Source organism: Cygnus olor, chromosome 1 (assembly GCF_009769625.2).
Source record: "Cygnus olor isolate bCygOlo1 chromosome 1, bCygOlo1.pri.v2, whole genome shotgun sequence".
Lineage (NCBI taxonomy): Eukaryota > Metazoa > Chordata > Aves > Anseriformes > Anatidae > Cygnus > Cygnus olor.
This window is the reverse complement of record NC_049169.1, coordinates 81,607,342-81,627,772: the sequence shown is the minus strand read 5'-3', so window position 1 is coordinate 81,627,772 and position 20,431 is coordinate 81,607,342. Positions and strand designations below refer to the sequence as shown.

Here is a 20,431-nt window from a genome sequence, read left to right as displayed (position 1 = left end):
ATTTATTTATTTATTTATTTATTTCTATTTTATCGTAAATCAACTTGTAAAGTAATTTGGACACATATTATAGGAAGATGTAGAATGTAAAGGGCAAGGAAGTTGGAATGTAAAGTAAATAGCAAATACAGTAGGTTAATATGATAAAAGATACGTAGTGACAGCCAACCATGAAATCAGATATAGTCTTCATATTCACATTTATTTATTATTTCTCCCAAGGTTTTCTTCTCAGGATAAAGCAGCTGATATTTGAATGTAATTGCTAAGGTTATAAAGATAATTTGTGAAATTCTCAGGTTTTACCTGTGTAAGATTTTCACCTTTGATAGTGTGTTTGCAGTCCTATCTGTATGTAAAGCCTGTTACAACAGTGCCTCAGCTTTCATCATTTCTCTATGGTGGGTTATATTGAAATAATAGTAATTCCCTTGCATACTATGCAATTAGCCTTGCTAGATGATACTGGATATAGAGATTCAGTTTCAAAGGAAAGGTTAAGACACCATGAATATCTTTTTCCTTTGAAGTACACTGTTGAGACTTCATCTGGGGAAGGAAGGGTATGGGATTCTAGGGCAGTGGGGGCTGAAAGAAGAATCTCAAATACTGGCAAATCAGATTATTTCCATCTCCGTGCAAACAGTGCGCAATAAAACATTGAAGTTTCAAAGAGCTGAGGTGTTAATCAGATAGATGTTGATGGATCTAGCAGATTCAGTGTCCAATCACACCAGAGGGAAAAAAAAAATCCTTCTGAAAAAAAAAAAAAAAAGTATAAAATTTACATGAATGTAATAGGATTTCCTTGATATTTATTTCTTCACTTGTTACTAGCACTACCAAGCTAAGTGTATTCCCTCTTGGAAAGTATCATTTTAATTATCCATATGTTTTTCCCTTACCTTTTATTATTCTGTCTGAGTTGGTAGTTGTGTGTGCTTCAAATGCTATGTAGATTAATTTCACTTCTGGAAGTCTTAAATTATTTATATTGTTTGGGAATAATAATGTGCACATCCATTGTTTACAGCTCTGGTGTTTCTGATTATGCAGCATCAGTCTTGTTTTGCTGAAAGTGTTCTCTGCTGATTAACTCTCTAGATAGTTTGTTAATGGCCTATATCCAAATGATGTATATACAAATCCCAGTTGTTTCTGTGAACCTTGACAGAATTTAGTAAGGTACTTGTTACTATTTTTTTAAATGAATATGTATAGAGTTACCACTTTGCTCTTAAAAAAAAAAAAAATCCTCTGAGAGAAGATCAGATAGTTTTGTCTGTTGTACAGTTTTATATGTTAAAATAATAAAGTCTGCCTAGGCATTATTCACACAGAGTTACAATGAGAACAAAAGTTTGACACAATAATGGGAATAAATGCTATAGCACTGCTTACTTCTGTTTACTACTAGTAAAAACACTCATTTTTTTCCCTACTTAGGGTTCCCATTTTAGACCAGGTGGACTGATTCAACACATGTGGATACATAATACTATGATTTATATGGTTTTGTTGAAGATACAAAAGATACATCCCTACCCCCAAAAAGAATTCCAAAATACGCAAAACTACTTGGACATCTAGCTGTAGTATGCACGTATATCATTTTCTTTACCATGTAATCCACTCCATGCATTTCAGTTCTGAGGCATGTTATCTCAGTGCTGTAACAAGAACAAGAAACATAGCAAGAAAACCAAGTACTTACGTGCACCTTATAGTTTGTATTAACATTACGGCTGTCTACTTAAAAGCATTTTCTACAAGAAGCAACTGTTTGCCTCTGCCTGAAAGTTCAAGAAAGGCTCTGAGTAATCGCCAGTTGTTGTGAGGTACTGACTGGAAGATACCAGTCAACTTCTTTCAAGCACACAAAAAGGCACTTTATTTAGAAAAGAGAATTTCTCTTTTTGTTGCAGATTCTCGTATGGAAATGAACATCGTGACTTCAAAGATTTTTATTTGGTGTTTGGTATTTTCTTGTTTCCTGACGAGAGAAGGCCTGTATCATCTTTGTTAGCCCTTTTGCTCCCTGTTACTTTTGCATTCCGGCCAAAATCATACACTAAACATACAAACAAAACATACACTAAAAGAAACACTACAATATGAGCTTAATGCTTATTTGTCCTTTTTTGGCCTCCTGGTTGGGCAAATAATGTGTAAATATTGGTAACAGACACGTGACTCCTCTTACCCCGTAAAAATGGAATGGACATGCAGGAGGAAAGGCATGGTGCTGCTGATGGAAGTGTTGGATGAGCCATGGTGTGGTGGCTGAAGGAAGTGGAAGGAGGAAGGACTGAGACTGTTAAAATGGATATGAATGAGGAGGTGTAGAGGGGATATCTTCATGATGTTTTTCTTAGTTTCTGCTATACGTACATTATGTCTACAGCTGGTTGCAAGTAATGCAACCCGATAGAAGTGTATTTACAGAGGGAAGCAGTTGGCCTGAGAACTGGTGTCTACTATGGGGGATTGGGGCAGGGTGTGTTACTTTGTGCTCCGTTTTGGTCTGTGGCCTGAGCATCCATTGGAACCTGGTGTTCACTTTCTGGTCTCATTCCATCTGCACCCACCCCCAGATAAATAAATAAGTAAAGTCAAGCTTAAAAAAAACAGCTTTTGCACACCAAACCTAGTTCAAGAGAGGTCTCAAAGCAAGGTTAGTGGAGAAGATTCGGAGATCGCCTTCACACTTTCCAAACTCAAGTACTGATTCAAACACATCCGTAGAGGAACTTCTGTTTTGGTTTTGAATTTGATTTGTGCTTTGTTTAGAAGCAAACTGAAGAATGCAAGAGAATCTGGAGTTAAGTTTCCATTGTTTTTATTATACCTTATATATATTTCATAGAGATATGCAGACTGGAAACCTAGCAAATTAACTGCAGTTCTGAGGTGCCTGGTACAGCTCCTGTGCACTAACTAACTAGATGGGATAGGAGTTCTTATTGATTGGAGACTGCTGAGGGTGATGTTGCTGTTCACTAATGTCACTGATAGTAATGAGCAGCAGTAAATAACCTCCATGGTGCCATTCACCAGTAAGTTCTGAAGTGTCTAACAATGCAAAGAAGCAGCACCAAACCAGCTGGAGGCTTTTTTTTTTTTTTTTTTTTTTTTTAAACTAGAACATCCTGTAATGTAATGTAATGTATTCTTTCAGTATAACAGAAAAACAAGTATAAAGATTTTGGCAATCTAAATAGTGTTTTTTTTTTTTTTTGATGCATGTAGGGGTTGTTGTTGTTGTTGTTTTTTGTTTTTTTCCTCCCTCAGTTGTTTCTGAGTGAATTGCTAGAAGATACCAATAGCTTTTATCTTGAAAGCTTTTTCTCTTCACTGGTTTCAGCATCCTGTTTACCAAAATTAGTCCCAATGTATTTGCTTTTTAAAAAGGTCCTTAAAAATGTATGAATTCTATTTTTATGCATCTATTGATAATACAGAGTATCGATGCTTCTCAAGCTTAGCATGCATATTGTACTTTTTGTGCTTAGACATACAAAAAAGAACCAGTCCACTCTACTGACTTGAAAATTTAATTGCGTTGAGAGTTCACCAGTCACACCATATCACATTTGCATTTCCTCTTTTTTGTTGTTTTTTTCTGTAAAAATTTGTAAGGGAAACTTAAATGGAGTCTTGTGGTTTACCCGGAAATTATCCCATAGAGGCTGCTTTGGACTGGTAGGAAATGAATTAACAAAGTTGATAGGTCTTTGTAGAGTGTATCATGGCATCCCATGGTTCAGGTTTGTAATGGCAGGGGCAATCAAGTGTAAGCACTTCTGCTAATTGTACCTCACCTCATCTGAGATCAAGAATTTTGAATTTTGTCAAGTTTCATCATTAGGAGTTAGAAATGGACAAAACAGGGAAAAAAATAATGATTAGTAACAAAAAAATACATTAGTGTTTCTTTACCACGGTTTGTTTCCTGAGACATTTTTTAAGGAGTTGCAATGTATTGCATTTTCTCACTGCATTTAAAACAAAGGTGAGATTAAGGTTTCCACCTAGTGCACTCACTGCCTTGATTGTTCTAGGCTTTCATAGCCATTTCCATCGCATCATTATGTTTTGTCTTGAATGCATTTATATGTTCCTATTTCAAACAGACTAAGCAAGTGTCACGATCATCCACTTTACTTCTACATGTCGGCAAGTGCAGATGCATTGTGTTGCAGGCTGTGAAGTCCACACCAGCCCATTGTGCCTTGCAGCATTACGAAGCTGGATAGCAATGCATGCCAGTTTCCCTTTAGTAGCTGTTATTAAAGATGTTATCTTCAGCCACAACACTGAAGTTACGCAACTTAATGTTCTATGTCTATTAAAATATTAATGAAAACACAGAGATGAAAACAAGGAACGTGACCCAATATAAAAGGAAGTGTTTAATCAAAATTAAAATCTTCAGTAATGAAATCTGGCTGTCTTTATGTGCGTTTGTGTTCGTGCTGAGCATCACCCTCTGTTTCCTTTTGTTAATTCAAAATCAGACTTCTGGCTGTTTTACCACATGGGGTGATCCAAAACTTCATGCACTCATTCCTGCCAGCAATAAGGCATACTCTGCGTACAGGCAATATTTCTCTGATTTTTGCTCAGTAGCATTTATTGCACATTAAATGCTAACATATTGATCAATTGGCATGTTGCCTTTGACTGTCTCATAGGGACTGAAGCCCGAATAAGAGTCCAAATGCAGAAGTACTTTTCTGCATGATTTTATTGTCTTTTGCCATTTACTATAGTATATAAATCTCCAAGAGCTGCAGTTCAGAGTTCCAGCTTAGGAGATTTGGTAATGTCCATCTGTTTACAAAACCATTTTCCGTTGTTGTAAACTTGGCTATTGTTGTAAAGCTCTAGGTAGAATTTTACAGTATTTGGAGCCTTCAGATCTTTGCCTAAATGAAGAACTATTGTTTTAAGTCATCTAGAGATTTTTCAGATTTTGAACAATAAAAACTTTGAGTGTATGCTGTTAAGCCATGTTTCTTTATAATGAGAAAACAGTATTATTCATATCTTAGAATATGTCTGAAATAGAATAAACATTTTTTTATCTATCTCAAAGCAGTTAATTGAATTAGATGAAGACCATATTTCTCTGTGACTTCTGTGTAAGGCTGTCTGCCATTTTTCCCTGAGGTGTTTTCCTGGAATATTTTCTAAAACCAGTAAAATTAAGAAAATAGAAATTTGAAAAATATATGATATTGGGTATAAATGTCACTCTGAAAAAGTTTACCAGCTCTTACTGTGGCTATCTGTTGTCAGTTTAAATGTTTTAGAAGGTATATCAAGATAACATTGCCACAAGAATGACATTCTACATTTGGACATACAGAGTGACGTATAATGAATGAAAAATCTACTCTCTAACTAAGGATATATTCTGTTGTGCATCAGTCCAGAGAGGTGAGAAGAGGTGGGAGCTCTGTTTAATGGTTCCATTCAACAGAATAAAATTGTACACTAACAATGTAACAGTTCAGCAATTTTTTGAGGTTTTGCGGTAATTTGGTGACAACAAATCCTGCATACTGTTCTTACCTCCATTGTTGTTCAGAATTAGCCACTCAACCATACGAAGGTTTGAATATTAAAATTTGAATGCTAGGCAGGACATGGCTAAAGTTGTTGCCCTGTGGCAGGACCTTAGCATGACAGTATGTATCATTGTGCATATGCAGATTTAGGGCTGTGCATGCTGCATAAACATGGTTATCCTGGCTTGTGAATCTTTATTTCTTATAAAAACATCTCCTCTGGTAAGTTTTTGGCTTCTTCAGAGTGTAAGGATGATTATATGCAATGGTATAAGCATATGACATGTAGGTCATTCCTGTGATACAGAAACAGTGCTGCTGTCGTTTCATTGGCAAGTCTGCAGAATAGTTGTATCTCCCCTTTCAACAGTGCAACTGAAGACAAATAGGTTCCTTCAGGTTTTGCTTGGTGAGGGATTTTCCAGCTTAGAAACCATGGGAAGAGTCAATTTTTCACATCTCAAACCAACGTAGCTGTGACAGCAACAGCTTTTCAATGAATTGCAATCCGACTCAATTGGCCAGTGCCATGTATCAGAACTTTAAGCTCTCATTGAAAACTGGCTGTTTGCTTCCGTCCTTGCTACCGCTATTTCCTAGTTTATTTTTCTCCCTGGTATCCTAAGTGACAGGACACTGGCACTTCTGGGTTGATTCAAACCATCTTTCTTGCAATGTTAAATCATTCTACTTTTGGAATAAGGTTTGATAAATAGTAAAGAAGGAAGCTGGCCTTTTGGTGACATGTCTTCTCACCTTTTCTCTCTTATCTTTTGGTCCTTATGTTTCTTGTTATTTCAGTTATGTCTCTATGCTTGAATTTGCAGGACCAAAGCAAGGTCTCGCTACAGCCTTTTAATCTGATTCTTCTTTTCCATTGTAATCTGTTTTGGGGGAAAGCTGGCGCAGCTATAACAGTTCATTTCAAACTGGACGTTGGGACCTTGAACTGGAATGTGCAGAAAGAAAGCTTTATTTACAGAACACACCCAAATCCTTGGATTTAAAAATGTAATTCTTTCTTTGCCTAGGGAAATCTAATCTGTGATCTCCCAAAGACACAGTTGTTATGTGAACTGTCTGGAACACATTGGTTTTATGTCCATGAGTTTGGAAATCTGCTGTGTTAGTCATGGTAAAAATACTGTCTGTAATGAACGTGATTCAAATAACTGAAAAACTTTACAATGGAATGTACAATAAAATAATAATAAATAAAATAACTGTAATTATTTAGGACAAAAGAAGAGGAATTATCTCTGCAATCTGTGCAAATGAATCTGGTCTTCCGAAATGTAAATTCTGAATTAAAGATAGTAAGTGCCTTCTCCTAGATCATAAGATGCAGAAGATCTTGAGAGGGACCATATTTTATATGCAGTCAATTAAGTTAATAATTAGGTCCATTTTCCTTATCTATTTTCAATTTTCAGTCAGCCTGACGGGTATTCTCAAAGCCACATGCCTGAGGCACACAGATAATTCAGGGCTTAATTAGGATTCCCAAGTGTTACAGTGTGTTCTCCTGTGCTGTCAGTTACCCTTCTCACAGGAGTTAAAGGTACTGTTTATATGACTTCTCAGATTTGGCCATTTAATTGATTCCCAATTCATCATCTAGTTCATTTACTCTTTCACATACGGAAATAGTGGTACAGGGTGACAGCTATCTTGCCCAATAAGATTCCTGGCAATACTTAAAGTCCAAGTCTTCAACTAGTGAAATAAACAGACTGATTGAGGGGTTTCTATAATTATTTTTTTAATAATCATTTGTAACTTTCAGCCAGTGGGTGTTCCAGAAGTCTTCTTTGGAACATGCTTCTTTAAGCATGCATTTCTTTCATAGAATCATAGAATATCCCAAGTTGGAAGGGACCCATAAGGATCATCAAGTCCAACTCCTGGCACCGCACAGGTCTGCCCAAAAGTTTAGACCATGTGACTAAGTGCACAGTCCAATCTCTTCTTAAATTCAGACAAGCTTAGTGCAGTGACTACTTCACTGGGGAGCCTGTTCCAGTGTGCGACCACCCTCTCGGTGAAGAACCTCTTCCTGATGTCCAGCCTAAACTTCCCCTGCCTCAGCTTAACACCATTCCCACGGGTCCTGTCACTGGTGTGATGATGGAGAATAGGTCACCTGCCTCTCCACTCCCCCTCATGAGGAAGTTGTAGACTGCAATGAGGTCCCCCCTCAGCCTCCTCTTCTCCAGGCTGAACAGGCCAAGTGACCTCAGCCACTCCTCATATGTCTTCCCCTCTAGGCCCTTTACCATCTTCATCTATTAACAATGGTAAGTTTCTTAATGACTGAGTGGAGAAAAAAAAAAAAAAAAAGACAAATTTATTTGGTTTAACATCTCTATCTGCATTTGGTATGTTTATTACCAAATGCCTCAACATTTAATTATTTTTGCAGTGTAGCATATTGCTTCATTCACTGCTGTATTTGTCATCAGCAGCTTTTAAAAGATGTGATCTGGTAGATACAGCACTCTGTGATTTCTTTCTGCATTAATGGATTAGAAGCATGCAGGTGTTTTATCTGCTAATGTATCTTGCTGAATGTAGTAGGGAATGACATTTTTTCTGGAGAAGGTAACTGTTAACCTTCAGTAGATATTAAGATACCAATTTGGAGGTTCTGTAAAAAAAAAAAAAAAAGTTACACTTTGGAGAGCATGCATTTTAAAACACCTTAAAGGTTACTGTAATTGAGACAGTACATTTTGTTAACATTTTGAAAGTGTGATCTAATTTCAAGTCAGGAGAGGCAGTTGTTCTTTCATACATGTAAGGCCTATATTTAACTCTGTTTCAGCTTGCTTTGGACTGGGTCTTGGTTCTGTTAATTAGTGCTAAAACAATGCTGTGTTTCTTGGTTGTGTTGGCCACCTGTGCTCTTATACTGGTATCATCAGCTAGGCAGTACTAATAAAGGTAATACTAAAGTCACTAACTTTTATTAAAGTGTGCTTTCAGCAACTTAATACCACTCCCTGATACCTTTAATCTGTTAATATTGTTATAGCAGAATGTGGTAGCAGATTCAGTAAAATAGATATTTGGTTTGCATGTTCAATGAAAAATAGGCAGTTTCACATTGTCTGAAACTCTGTTTTACTATAGTGGGCAGTAGGAATGAAAGTTTCCTCAACTTTTCTTCTCAATTATTGAAAGCATTTTGCATGTACCATTCACTCTTTAATTTATTCATTAATTTATTTTCATTTATTCATATTAATAATACTGTTCTTTAGTACTCATATTTCTTCCAAATAAAATTTGAATTACTGGTAGTTCTCATTATGAGATTTAGATTGTACAAAATGATCTAGCTCATAGGTACAAGACTGTGTTTCCTGTTTTACTGAGAGCTGAAATAAAGCTTTTTTGGTATTTTAAAAGAAAACAGCTCAGTTTTAAACATAAACACAAAATATTTAAATTATAGTGATTTTGGATATCTCCATTTTGAATTGCTTCTGAATCTCTTTAAAGGATTTTTTTTTTTAATTTTGACTTTTTTTTTTTTAACAAAGCAGCCATTCTTTTGAAACTTGTTTGTATTTCATGTGTTTTAAATTTGATGTTAAAAAAATTAGCAATTACTTAAAAATCTGGCTTAAATTTGCAAATCCTATAATTCTGCTGTACACCAAAGATGCTCACTGTGGTTTGATTGTGTTACAGATCAAAACAGGAGGGCTTCTGTGTTCGGTACAATTGACCTCAGGTTTGGGGAGAGCAGCCAATTTTGATTATTTTGATTTAATAAAGTATTAACAAACTTTTATTAGTGCAAGTACTTTAGTACCTTAGTTCACGTGTTAATACTATTTGATATATCAGCTGTTGTTTTATACAATAATTCTTTGTAGCTGTGTTTCCAAAGTGAGCAGCAGTACAAGACCTAGTACCATTCTCTTCCCTGCCACCTGAACAGAAAAATAGTGAATAAATAAACTTTAATCATACAATATATGAAAAATACACCATTCAGTATTCAAAATCTACTGATATTCAAGAAAATAACAGGCATACAGAAAGACAGATGTCTACTGAAGTCTTAAAAATATTGTAATTTAAAGCTTAAAAATAGAACATTTGAAAATATGAAAAAAAGAGAATGCGCATAATAATAAATGGCAGATCTAGAATTTGTTCAACATTGCTAGAAGGTCTTTTAAAATATGTACTTGCATTCATTAACCCTACAACTCCTTCCATGTTGACATCGTGGAGGAAGTATTTATGAAACAGCTGTTGGACCTATTTAAATTTGATCTCAATGGTAGTAGAGTAGAAAAAAAAAAATAGTAGGTTTTTGCTTTGTTTGTGGGTGCGTGTGGTTGTTTCCTTTAACTTTGCTGCTTAGAGCTTGAAAAAGAGATCTTGAAATACAAGTAGATGCTGTGTTATCTCTGTGTTATACATTTGAATACTAAGAAAAAAAAAAAAAAAAGAAAAAACCCACTGGATTTTAAAGTTATTTTGTTTGTTCAGGCTTTGAGGGAGCAAGGTTTGCTAAAGGACAGAGTTGAAAGCAGAGCAGGACAACCCTGTATGAATAGAGTACTTTGAATCTGTTGTCATAGATGTATAGCTGAAGATTCAAAATCGATCAGTGCTGTCATAATGTTAAGTGACGATCATCACTTATGATCAGTCTCTTTAGTGTGAGCAGTCTCTTGTATCTGGAAACCTATTCAGTGCGAATTCTTCAGCTGTCACCAGGGAAGTCCTGAGTTGTGGGAAGGGCTGGCTGCCTGGGAGAGTGAGACTGTCAGGTGCCCTACCTCGGTAGTTTGGAAGTTCAGAGGAGACTTAAGGAAGATGAGAGATCTAGATACTGACCTGATTGCTATCTGCTTGCCGTCAGAAGGTTCTTTAGTCCAAGTGACAAAGGTGTAACAAGATCCAATGGCTGAGGTCAAAATGCTTCAAGGTAGGAATCAGATGGGAACGGAAAATGATGAAAGCAACCAGCCGGGTTGCTAAAGGAAATGACTCCAACCTGTCAGAGGCTCTTTAAAAGCATAGACACCTTTTGAAACATTCAATACCATATTGCTAGACTCAGTCACTGCAAAAAATTATTGTCTGTTTATGTGAGTGATCTTGTTAGATGATCATAATAGTCATTTCTGACTATTTATAGCCAGGCTCCTTCTGTTCTGTTTTAATGACTGTGCAACAATCTTTCTTTTTTTTTTTTTTTTTTTTTTTTTTCCCCTTCCCCCAGGGAACCAGTTTTTGCTATGACTTTACATAACTGCATGGGAACTTCTAGGGCATCGTCTTCAAAAAAGAATATTTCTAACTTTTAAATGATCAAGTTTTTTGTCAGACCAGATAACATTCTTAAAGAGTTTAATAGGGTATAAAATACATTTTGGTAGCACATATGTTGTCTTAAATCTGAGCATGTGCGGTTTTTATTCTTTTTGAACGTAATTAGGTGCCATAACACTTTAATATATGTGTGCCACTAATAATACAAATAATATTCTGTCATTGGTATAAATTTCATGCCAGCAAAGTCTTTTAAAAAGGTACTATAGTTCAGGCTAATGCCGTTAGGCACCTGCTTTAAGCACTGTTCCAACTGACAAAAGTGTCTTACAATATATTTGAATGCCAAAAATGCCGTCTGCTGTGTCTCAGCAAGTTAGAATTCCATAGGTAGCAGGGAAAAGGGATCATTGCTGCTCTGAAATTACAGGAACTGTTCTGGTTTTGAACAATGGCTCAATCCTGACTAAAAAAAATAATAACTAGCTTCTCTTTGATTACTGGTTCATGGGATTAGAACAAATATTTAACTTAGTGAAGCCAATAAATTTTCCTAACTTTACAGCATTTTACCGAAAGTGTTCATTTATGTTGTTCACCTCATTTTATTAGTCAGATTAATTATTAGACAGAAACTTTCTTTGTAATATGTTGTTTTGTCGGGGCAAAAAGGGACACATTGAAATACTTGTTATAGACTTGCAGGAATTAAAATAATAGAATTGTATGTATTTAAAAATAAATAAATAAATAAGATCTATTACATGCTTGCTTGTTGGTTTGTTTGTTTTTTAAGTGAAATTAGCCGGAAGGCAGAGCAGTGGGCTATTGGGGCTGCATTGCTCGGTGTTAGCATGTAGTTTGTTGTTAGCACATTTTTGTTTGTTGTGAGGAAACTTGCTCATTATTTGAGGTCTGGTTGTTTTCTAAACAATGCAAGGAATGATCACCTCTCTTTATCTCACTTTCGTTTTCTTTTTTCCCCATTTTTGAGACACAAAGGAAACGTTTAAACGATCTTCAGGCTGAGAAAGGGGTAGTTGCTGGGGTCTCTTCTATTCTATTGGTGAGATGCATTGGCTCGCCCATCCCTGCTCACTTGTCCAGCAACCAGCCTTGCATGGTTTGGCAGTGACAATACAGGAGAGCTAGCAGGAAGCACATCTGGGCAATCTCTTGTAGAAGAATTAGAATAGATTGAGATTCCCTTAATCTGATCATGAAGCTGTGCCCCAAACACCTTCATTTCCCTCTCTTCCTCTCTTTATCAGGCAATCGTGGCTGTAATGACCCGGTTGATTAGGAAAGCTTAATACATTTGGGTGCGTTGCTTTGAATAGATCTGGTATATGAAGTGTCTAGCCAGTCTGACTAGAATAGACCTATAATAAAAATTTTCAAATTTTCTTATCTCAGGTTCTTAAATGATACCACCCTTAAGGCACGATATCTGTAATATACAATGGGAATGAGTACATTCCTTACAAATGCATTATTTCCATTTATTAATTAGAGCATTCTGGTTGGTTTATTTTTCTTGCGTTTCGTTGTGTTTTTCTTTGTTGTCTTTGAACTAGATCACAGTTATTTAATGATAAAAAATTAACAATAGCCTTTCTTAAACACCTGCAGTGTGTACATTGAAAAAAATTGCCTACCTGGCAATTACCTTCAGACATGTCGTATGGGTTACTCTGAGCAGATCAAGTCACGGTTACATTCTAGATACAGGGGCATGCTTCTGACTGGCCCATTGCAAGACAAAAGAGTGCACATTCCCATGGTGTTTAGGGAAACCAACCAATACACACCGTTTCTTCTTGTGTTGCCCATGGGTGCCTGATGACCAACATATCAAGTAACTACCACTAGGTGTATAACAACCATTTGGGGGTCGACAGCATGGTTTGGGACTGTTGTGTTGCTGGTTGTGTAGGTATTAGCTAGTAGTAGTGTAAATGTCATGTGGCTGTATGTAAGTTTAAAAAAAAATAAAAAAATCTATGCTCCTATTTCATTGCCTGGACGCTGTTTCCATTCCTAATTATGAAACCTTTGAACGATTTTTTATATCATTGAAGTTTGAAATAGAGTTGTCATTTCACCCAGTAGTGACTGGCTACTCTTTTTCACAGTAGCCAACATAAAAATATTAGGAAAAAAACACTGGGTGCTGCATTTTGACAAGCACTGTTTATGGTTTACACAAAAAACAGTGTCTCTACTTATGTTGATTGTCAATAAAAACTTATCCTCAAGTGATTGCTATTTCCTTTCTGCTCTGGGAAGGATTCTCTGGGGTGAGTGTAATTGCTTTATTGATTGAACAGTGCAAGGTTTTAAATAGCTGTAGGAGTCGTCGACTTTTAGGTGGAGTTACCAAAGTTTCTCTTCAGCCCGATTAATTCAGCAAGCACAGCAAAAAAAGTGCTTTCTGCCCAAGCGTGGGAATTGAGAGTTCACACAGCAACATCACCAAGTTGTTTAGCTGTGCAAGGCGCATTGTATTGTCTTAGCCGTGCAACAGCAATAACTATGATCATGATTTTCTGTATTTTGGAGAAAATTGAGTAAAATATTAGAAAACCTTAACCACAGTGTGTCAGAAATGGAGATTTTTATATATGAAGATTACATATTAAATATGAAGAAAAAAAAACTCTCAATTTATCTGTTTTCATTCCAACTGCATATACGTAGAGAGAAAAAAAATAAAAAAAGCATGGTGAAATTTGACCCTTTGGTGACTGAAAGCACATACTGTACTGGATTACCAAGCACAGTTCAAATATATCTTCAAGAGGAAATGTAATCTCAATTTACAGTGAGCTTGTAACATAAGAGAATATAAGAGAAACTTTTTTTTTTTTTCCCAAAACTGTCAGGGCCTGAGACAAAACCAAAACCAAACCAAAAAAAAAAAAAAGTAAATATCTACTTTACAGCTGCACAAGCAATTAAATAACAACTATCTGTGGAGTAATCTCTAATAGATTACATTTTCTTAGCATTTCTTTATGTAAATTTAGAGCCCAAAATATCATAGTTCAGTGGAAAAAAACATAATTCAATGGATCTATGGCATAAACCTTAGATATCCTCCTAAGGCATTCTATTATGCATTGGTTAATTTCTGAAAGATCTTGGTTTACAAACAAGGTACTACGCTTGTAAAGCTGATCTAAGACTAGCAAGTGTAGAAATTACTGAAGCAATTTATTTTTATTATGCAAGTATTGGACTTCTTTGTTGCTTGAAAGGTGCTAAAAGCCATCTGAGGTGCTAGCTATCTGATAGGCTTTCGTCTTAGATTTCAGGTTTTTCAGACTTGAAAAGCTCTATGGTGTGTTAAGATCATGTCCCTTCACTTTCTTTCATTTTTTTTTCTTTTTTTTTTTTTTTTTTGTAATTTAAAGGCACTTATATATCTGTTAGATTTATCCAAGTGTTAAGATCTTCAGCAATAATAAGAGGCTTCTTACTCTTCGTCAAACCACCTCTTTTGTTGCTTTGTAATAGAACTGAGAGAAATAATCTCTCCTGCACTTCCATGTGTTGTTGGCACTGGGAACTGGATATACACTTTTTTAAAGTAACTTGGTTCAACTTAAGTTTCTATTACTTTATGTTCTTTAGTTTGTGAATGTGAAAAAAAAAGGAAGTAATAATATGACCAGTGGATCCAAGCCAGAAAAAGTCTCCATTAAAGTAAACTTAAAAAAATCTTCAGTAGTGTCAGCCCAGTCTACTTTTGCCACACAATTTACTGTATCTGGGTAGCTTGAGGGCTAGCTGCCTATAAACACAACAAGTTGCATCTGGTTATTAATGCCATATTCAGTATAAGCTGAATATGTATGTAAAAGATATTCAGTGTGCGTGAGTAGAATTTTAGTGCTTCCAGAACCAAAATAATTTGATGTTTCCAAATCTGTTACATTAATATTTATGGGAATGTAGTAAGAAAACTCTAAGAGGAATGCAGGTTAAACTTAACACAGTTCTGTTGAAAGCAGAAGGGAAGCTAAAGGATAGATCTTTTGACATACTTTTCTGAAAAACTAAAAATGACATAGTTCTCATTTCTGAAAACATATTTCATCTAGGTGTAACCTGGATTATTTTGTTGTTTTTGTTGTTGAAAATGTCATCAGTTTTCCCTAGTCCATAGAAGGAAAATATCCGTATTATTTGCTTTTTATAGAGAGAGATGTTTTGCTATGGAACATGCTTTTTCATTTTTTTGCACACCAAACATTATAGGTTTATTTGTTGTTTTGTTTTGGGTGTTTTGTTTTTCTGTTTGTTTGAAACGAAGTTTCTAGACTAGATCTGTTTGAGACAAGGTAACATTCGTTCAACAGTGTGGAGGTCCCTTCCAACCTGAATAATTCAATAATTTCTTCATTAAATCCTAACACTCTCTTGTACTAGTTTACATTGTTAATTGTTAGAGCTGTTTTATCCCTGACTGCCCTTTTGCAGCGCATCAATGTCTCCCGATTCCAAGGCATTCAGAAAGTTTAATTTAATATTTTAATTGAAGCATTTGAAACATGAGTGCTTCAGTATGGAAGGGGATTAGTAACTTCAGATGATGTCTGATAGCATCTGCAACATACTTCAGTCCTCATGGTATACAAACATTCTTTGGTGCTTCCAGAAATTATATCCTGTATGTAGTAAAGAGGTATAATAGTCTGTATTTATCGCTTTTGGTTCCCATCTACACTTGATTGATATAGATCAATCTTGAAATTTTCCCGTTTTAGGGTTTGTAGTGATGAATCAAGGTATACCTTTGATGAATCAAGCTAAGCCTGTCATTGTAGCCACTGAATTGTAGGGTGTCAGAATGTAAGGTAAACCTATTTGGGGAAAAAAAATAGAAAACAGTCATACTCATTATTGACAGCATTATTTGCCAATAATCCCCCCAAACAGTCAAAGAACTGTAAGTCCTTTGTGCTCCCCCACTTCATTTTAGATTATACAGCATTGCAGAAGGAAGGTATGAGAAAGGTATTTCCCCTGTCCCGTGTTAGATGACCCGTTTACCCTCAGAACATTTTAAAAGGTCTGAACAGCATGAGAGACCTATCAGAGAGGAACAGTTTGGTGACAGTGCCAATCTGTAGCACACCAACATTTCTTAACATCTAACAAGTCATACTTAGCTTTCAAACAGCATTAACAACCAAACCACTCTTTAGTAATGTGTGCCACTATGTCTGCAGTCCATGGCTCAAGGAACGTATTTTTTTTACTATGGATTCTTGGCACTATTCAGTGTCAGAACAAGATTGTTAAGAGCAGCAAGAGTGACTGATAGCTTTGTCAAAATCCTAAGGGTCCTTTGGTTGTAGTGTACTTCTCTGGTACAATATCCTTTGTTCAATGTGGATGGAGTAACCACAGTGGAGAGGTCTATAATGTTATATTTATTATCATTTGAGTTATTTATTTTTAGATTAAACCCAATGCCACTTGCTCGGCAAGACTTAGGAATGCCATTATTCTGTTAAACTGAGTCCTGATGTAGTGGTCTGCTGAGCACAGTATGATGTCTCCCCTTCTCTAAAAAGAAAAATATTCACACAGATATTGATAAAATTCATAGCAGATTAGCAGATAGAGATGGAGTTTCCTAGGCCTAGGCTTGGCCAAATGATGGTAAAGAATAAATTCTGATAATAAAGACCAAAAAAAAAAAAAAAAAAGTTTCCTTCTGTGAAAAGTTATTAAATAAAATTGACTTCTTCCAAATGAAGGATGTGGTTCTGTATCAGAATAAGTGATGACTCCCAGTGATCAGGAAAAAAAATAAAAAATCCCCTGAAAACAACACAGGCCAAATTGCAAAGACTAGCTTGGCTAAGGCTGCACAAATGTTTGTCCACTTAGTGTCATCTAGAACTTGTAACTACAAAGTTTAGTTATTTTGTTAATCTTTGCCATAAACTCAAGGTGCAATTCATATGGGACAAATGAGGCAGCTGTTTCCTGCAGATAGTCCTATGTCTGTGTCAGCCTTTCATGTCCACAGTGTTAGTTACATGTGGGTTTTCTGTGTTACAGTGTGGAAGTACTAGAAACCATCCTAGAAAGGATGTACATCCTAGTGGAAGTACTAGAAACCATCCTCAGATGCCAAATGAATTTCATGAGCTATGCTGTTCATTAATATAAATAAAAATGACAGCAGGAACCATTAGAAGTCAAAATAAAACACTTTGCTGTCCTGTTGGTGTATTGCTGGGTAGTTTTTGACTTCATCATCTTTATTCTTTCAGTTCTACGTGATGACTTCAGACAAAATCCATCAGATGTAATGGTAGCCGTGGGCGAACCTGCTGTGATGGAGTGTCAGCCTCCAAGAGGTCACCCAGAACCCACTATATCATGGAAAAAAGATGGGACCCCTCTGGATGACAAAGATGAGAGAATTACAGTAAGTATAAAAGAGTGTTGTTTGAAAAACTTGTAAAACCTAAATTATTAGTCTCTTGAGCATGTGGACATCCAGTCATGCTGCACTTTCTGGGTTCTGTCCTTTCCTTGCCTCAAAGGCAAGGTTAGTTTGCACTTAGCTTGGAATGCATTCTCTAGTCGCGTACTGCTTCACTGCAAGCTATGCATTTGTTTGTTAAAGAGGACCATGCAAAACTTGTGTTCTTCTCTTCCTTAGGGGAATTACAAACTTGTGAAAATGAAATTCATTGTCACTCTCCTATAATTTTCTTCCCTTTTATCCACTTACAAATTCCTACAACTGTACCTGCCTTCTTTAGTTGGAAGGAGGAACTGCTGGTAGTCTAGGTGAGACTTTCTTTTGTAATTCTTTGGAAAGGAATCTGTGCAGAAAAGTTGTGCATTGTGGTATAAAGGATAAGAAAACATTTGGAATATTTCTTTAGAGAGATAATGATTTACCCTATAATCTCAAATTAAGCTGTTTGCCTATTGGAGGTGTTGTTATGTTCATTTGTAGCTGTAGCTTGCTGAATACAGTGCACAGTTATTCAGTAGTATGTAAAAAGCATCTTCTCTAATCACAAAACTATCACTCTTTTAATTTTTGATATGTAAAACAATAAGTTATTGAGCCTAATGGCTTGAAGAAAGGATAGGGAAACGTGGAGTTTAGAAATCAGTTGTATGCTGGCAGCATGGTGAACCAGAACATCTTTCGATATGGTAACAATATGTATCATCTGAAAGTACATACCATGTATTATCCTGTTGGTACTTTGAGGATTATTAATGTAAAACAAGATCATATACATATTTATATACCTCAATCAGATGATGAAATGAGGGAGATTTTTAATGGAAGAACACTTAAATGCCAGCAACCTAAGTTAAAAATTACCTCTGATGCTGGAGATTTAAATTGCCTGTTGTTTCACGTGCTTTTTACAAACAAGGCAAAGCTCTGGCATTGCGTACTTCTGGCATATGCATACATTTAAATTTTTAAGTGCCCTGTATAACCTATACTGATTGCTGGCTATTAACACAATTCCTCCAATCATACTTAAAAAGAACTTGCAATTTCCTTTTAAAATTTCCTTCCTACTGTGACAAGTCAATTGACCTGAGATAAGGGGAAGATTCCAATGCTATTTTTTCTTCAGGAAGTGCTTTCTAAACTTGAATTTTATATTGCTGTAGTTTCTTGAAAGAATTTCAGGTATAACTTATTCAGTACATTTCCTTTGTTATACATTAAAACTGCTCTTCTCCCAGCTGCCAGAACAAACACATACCCAGAACAAAAACAACAGTCATTGATTGGCAACACCACTTGTATTTATTAAAACTATGCTTATGATGAAATAAAGATCCTCATTTTGGTTTTCTTTTCTGTTTATCACATAAAATACTCACCTACCTAGTATTCTTTCACCATTATATTGGGTAAAGTTAGGTTGTATTATCAGTTTCTGCTTCCAAAAACAAACAACTGAAAATGAGTTTTGATGTAGGTGTAGATATATGCGTTTCACGTGCTGATATGAGTGTTTGTGTTCAGAGGTGCGAATTAACAGTGCTGAGATAGCTAAATCAACTGCATCATTTTACGTCATATTTGCCTTACATAGTCTTAAACAGCACCATGAATGTCATGGCTGCTTTCTCACACAGGCAAGAGACTGAAGCTACATTGTAATGCAAATTTGCATTGACTTACAGCTGTAGCAGGATCTTGCCAAGTGGATAAGTATGCATTCAGATGTACATCTCAAACAACTTCGCAGTAACCATCTGTATTATCTTGCTAGTGGCTGGGAGACACGAAGAGACTGAGACCTGGGATAGAGAATGTGCCAAAGGACAGATGGGCAAAAAATACTGATTTTGAAACCTGACTTAGAATTGTTCAATTTTTGTTTACAGATCTCCTTTGGATTATTTCCATTTGTATTTAAGAACATAAACATAAAGAATTAAAGCGGTACTATAGCTGAAATAAGAATGAAATTGTTGGCTTGTATGTGATAGACTTAATTTTTGTATGAAATCAGCCTTTTTTGAAATATTTTTTTCATTGAATTACATATACTTAAAGTTAATGCCAACATTTATTAAAATTGATGCTAAAATTCTTACTGATAGCAGTGAGACTAACTTTCAGGTAATGTGGCTTGCAGGCATTACCTTCCTCTTTTTAAGCTGTGAAATTACCAGATCAAGAAATGCCAAAATGTATGTGTTGGTGTTCAATATATAGGTAATACCAGTGGACATATAACCAATGAGAATACTTGTCGTGGTTCCACTTTTAAAGCATTTCCAGTTGATTTCATTCCTAAAAAATTCCTAAAGCATTCAATATTAATTTTTTTTTTTTCCTGAAAAGAGTTTTAAAGTAAGCATTAAGATTATACTTTTTTAGGTATAGAGGATGATGTTTGACACCTCTTTTCTGAATTGTATCATACTTTCTTCAAAAATACATGTTATGTCCATGAGGCAACCTTATTTTTAATATATGCAAACTGTCTTTCTCATCTGCAATGGCAATATTGATCTTTGAGTCAGTGGAACTGTTTTTTACAAGATTGAGTATTAAGGGTGCTGGAGAAACAGAGGTGGTAGCTTCATTCCCGACAGAGATTTTGAAGCAGAGATTTAGATAAATAGCAGTTGAGTAAGATCCAAGTCCAGGCACTACTTCCTTTGGAATGCAATAAAAAGAAAATATTATTTTGTCCTGGTAGGGTTAAGGAAATTGATATGTTTATGTAGGTGAGATAATAAAAATCAAAGTCCTCTTTGCATATTTTGGTCCATTTGTAGGGCAAATAAATATGCTTTGAAAAGAAATAAATTTATGTCTTTCAGGTTATAAGCAGTAGTGAGTGGAACAAATATGAAATGAAAGTAAGGGTCTGGGCACAGCTATCTGTGGTGGTTTATAGAAACAGACATTCTCTCTGAGCACAGCTCTCCCAGTACTGCTCAATTTTACCTCAAGTCAGGCTCAGTACAGGCTGTTCATTGTACACGTGTCCACTGGTTGAATCTGATGAAGAGTCATCACTAAAACATGTTTT

General features: G+C 35.7%; 1 protein-coding gene across 5 annotated transcripts in view; it reads left to right on the top strand.

Moving 5' to 3' along the window:
* ROBO1 (roundabout guidance receptor 1) overlaps positions 1-20,431 on the top strand; it is a 701,438-nt gene that overhangs the window by 558,198 nt on the left and 122,809 nt on the right. For all 5 annotated transcript variants that reach the window (XM_040566451.1, XM_040566469.1, XM_040566441.1 and 2 more), the window contains exon 5: positions 17,165-17,322. In XM_040566451.1, coding sequence (XP_040422385.1) covers positions 17,165-17,322 — 158 coding nt within the window. The remainder of the gene's footprint in view (positions 1-17,164; positions 17,323-20,431) is intronic.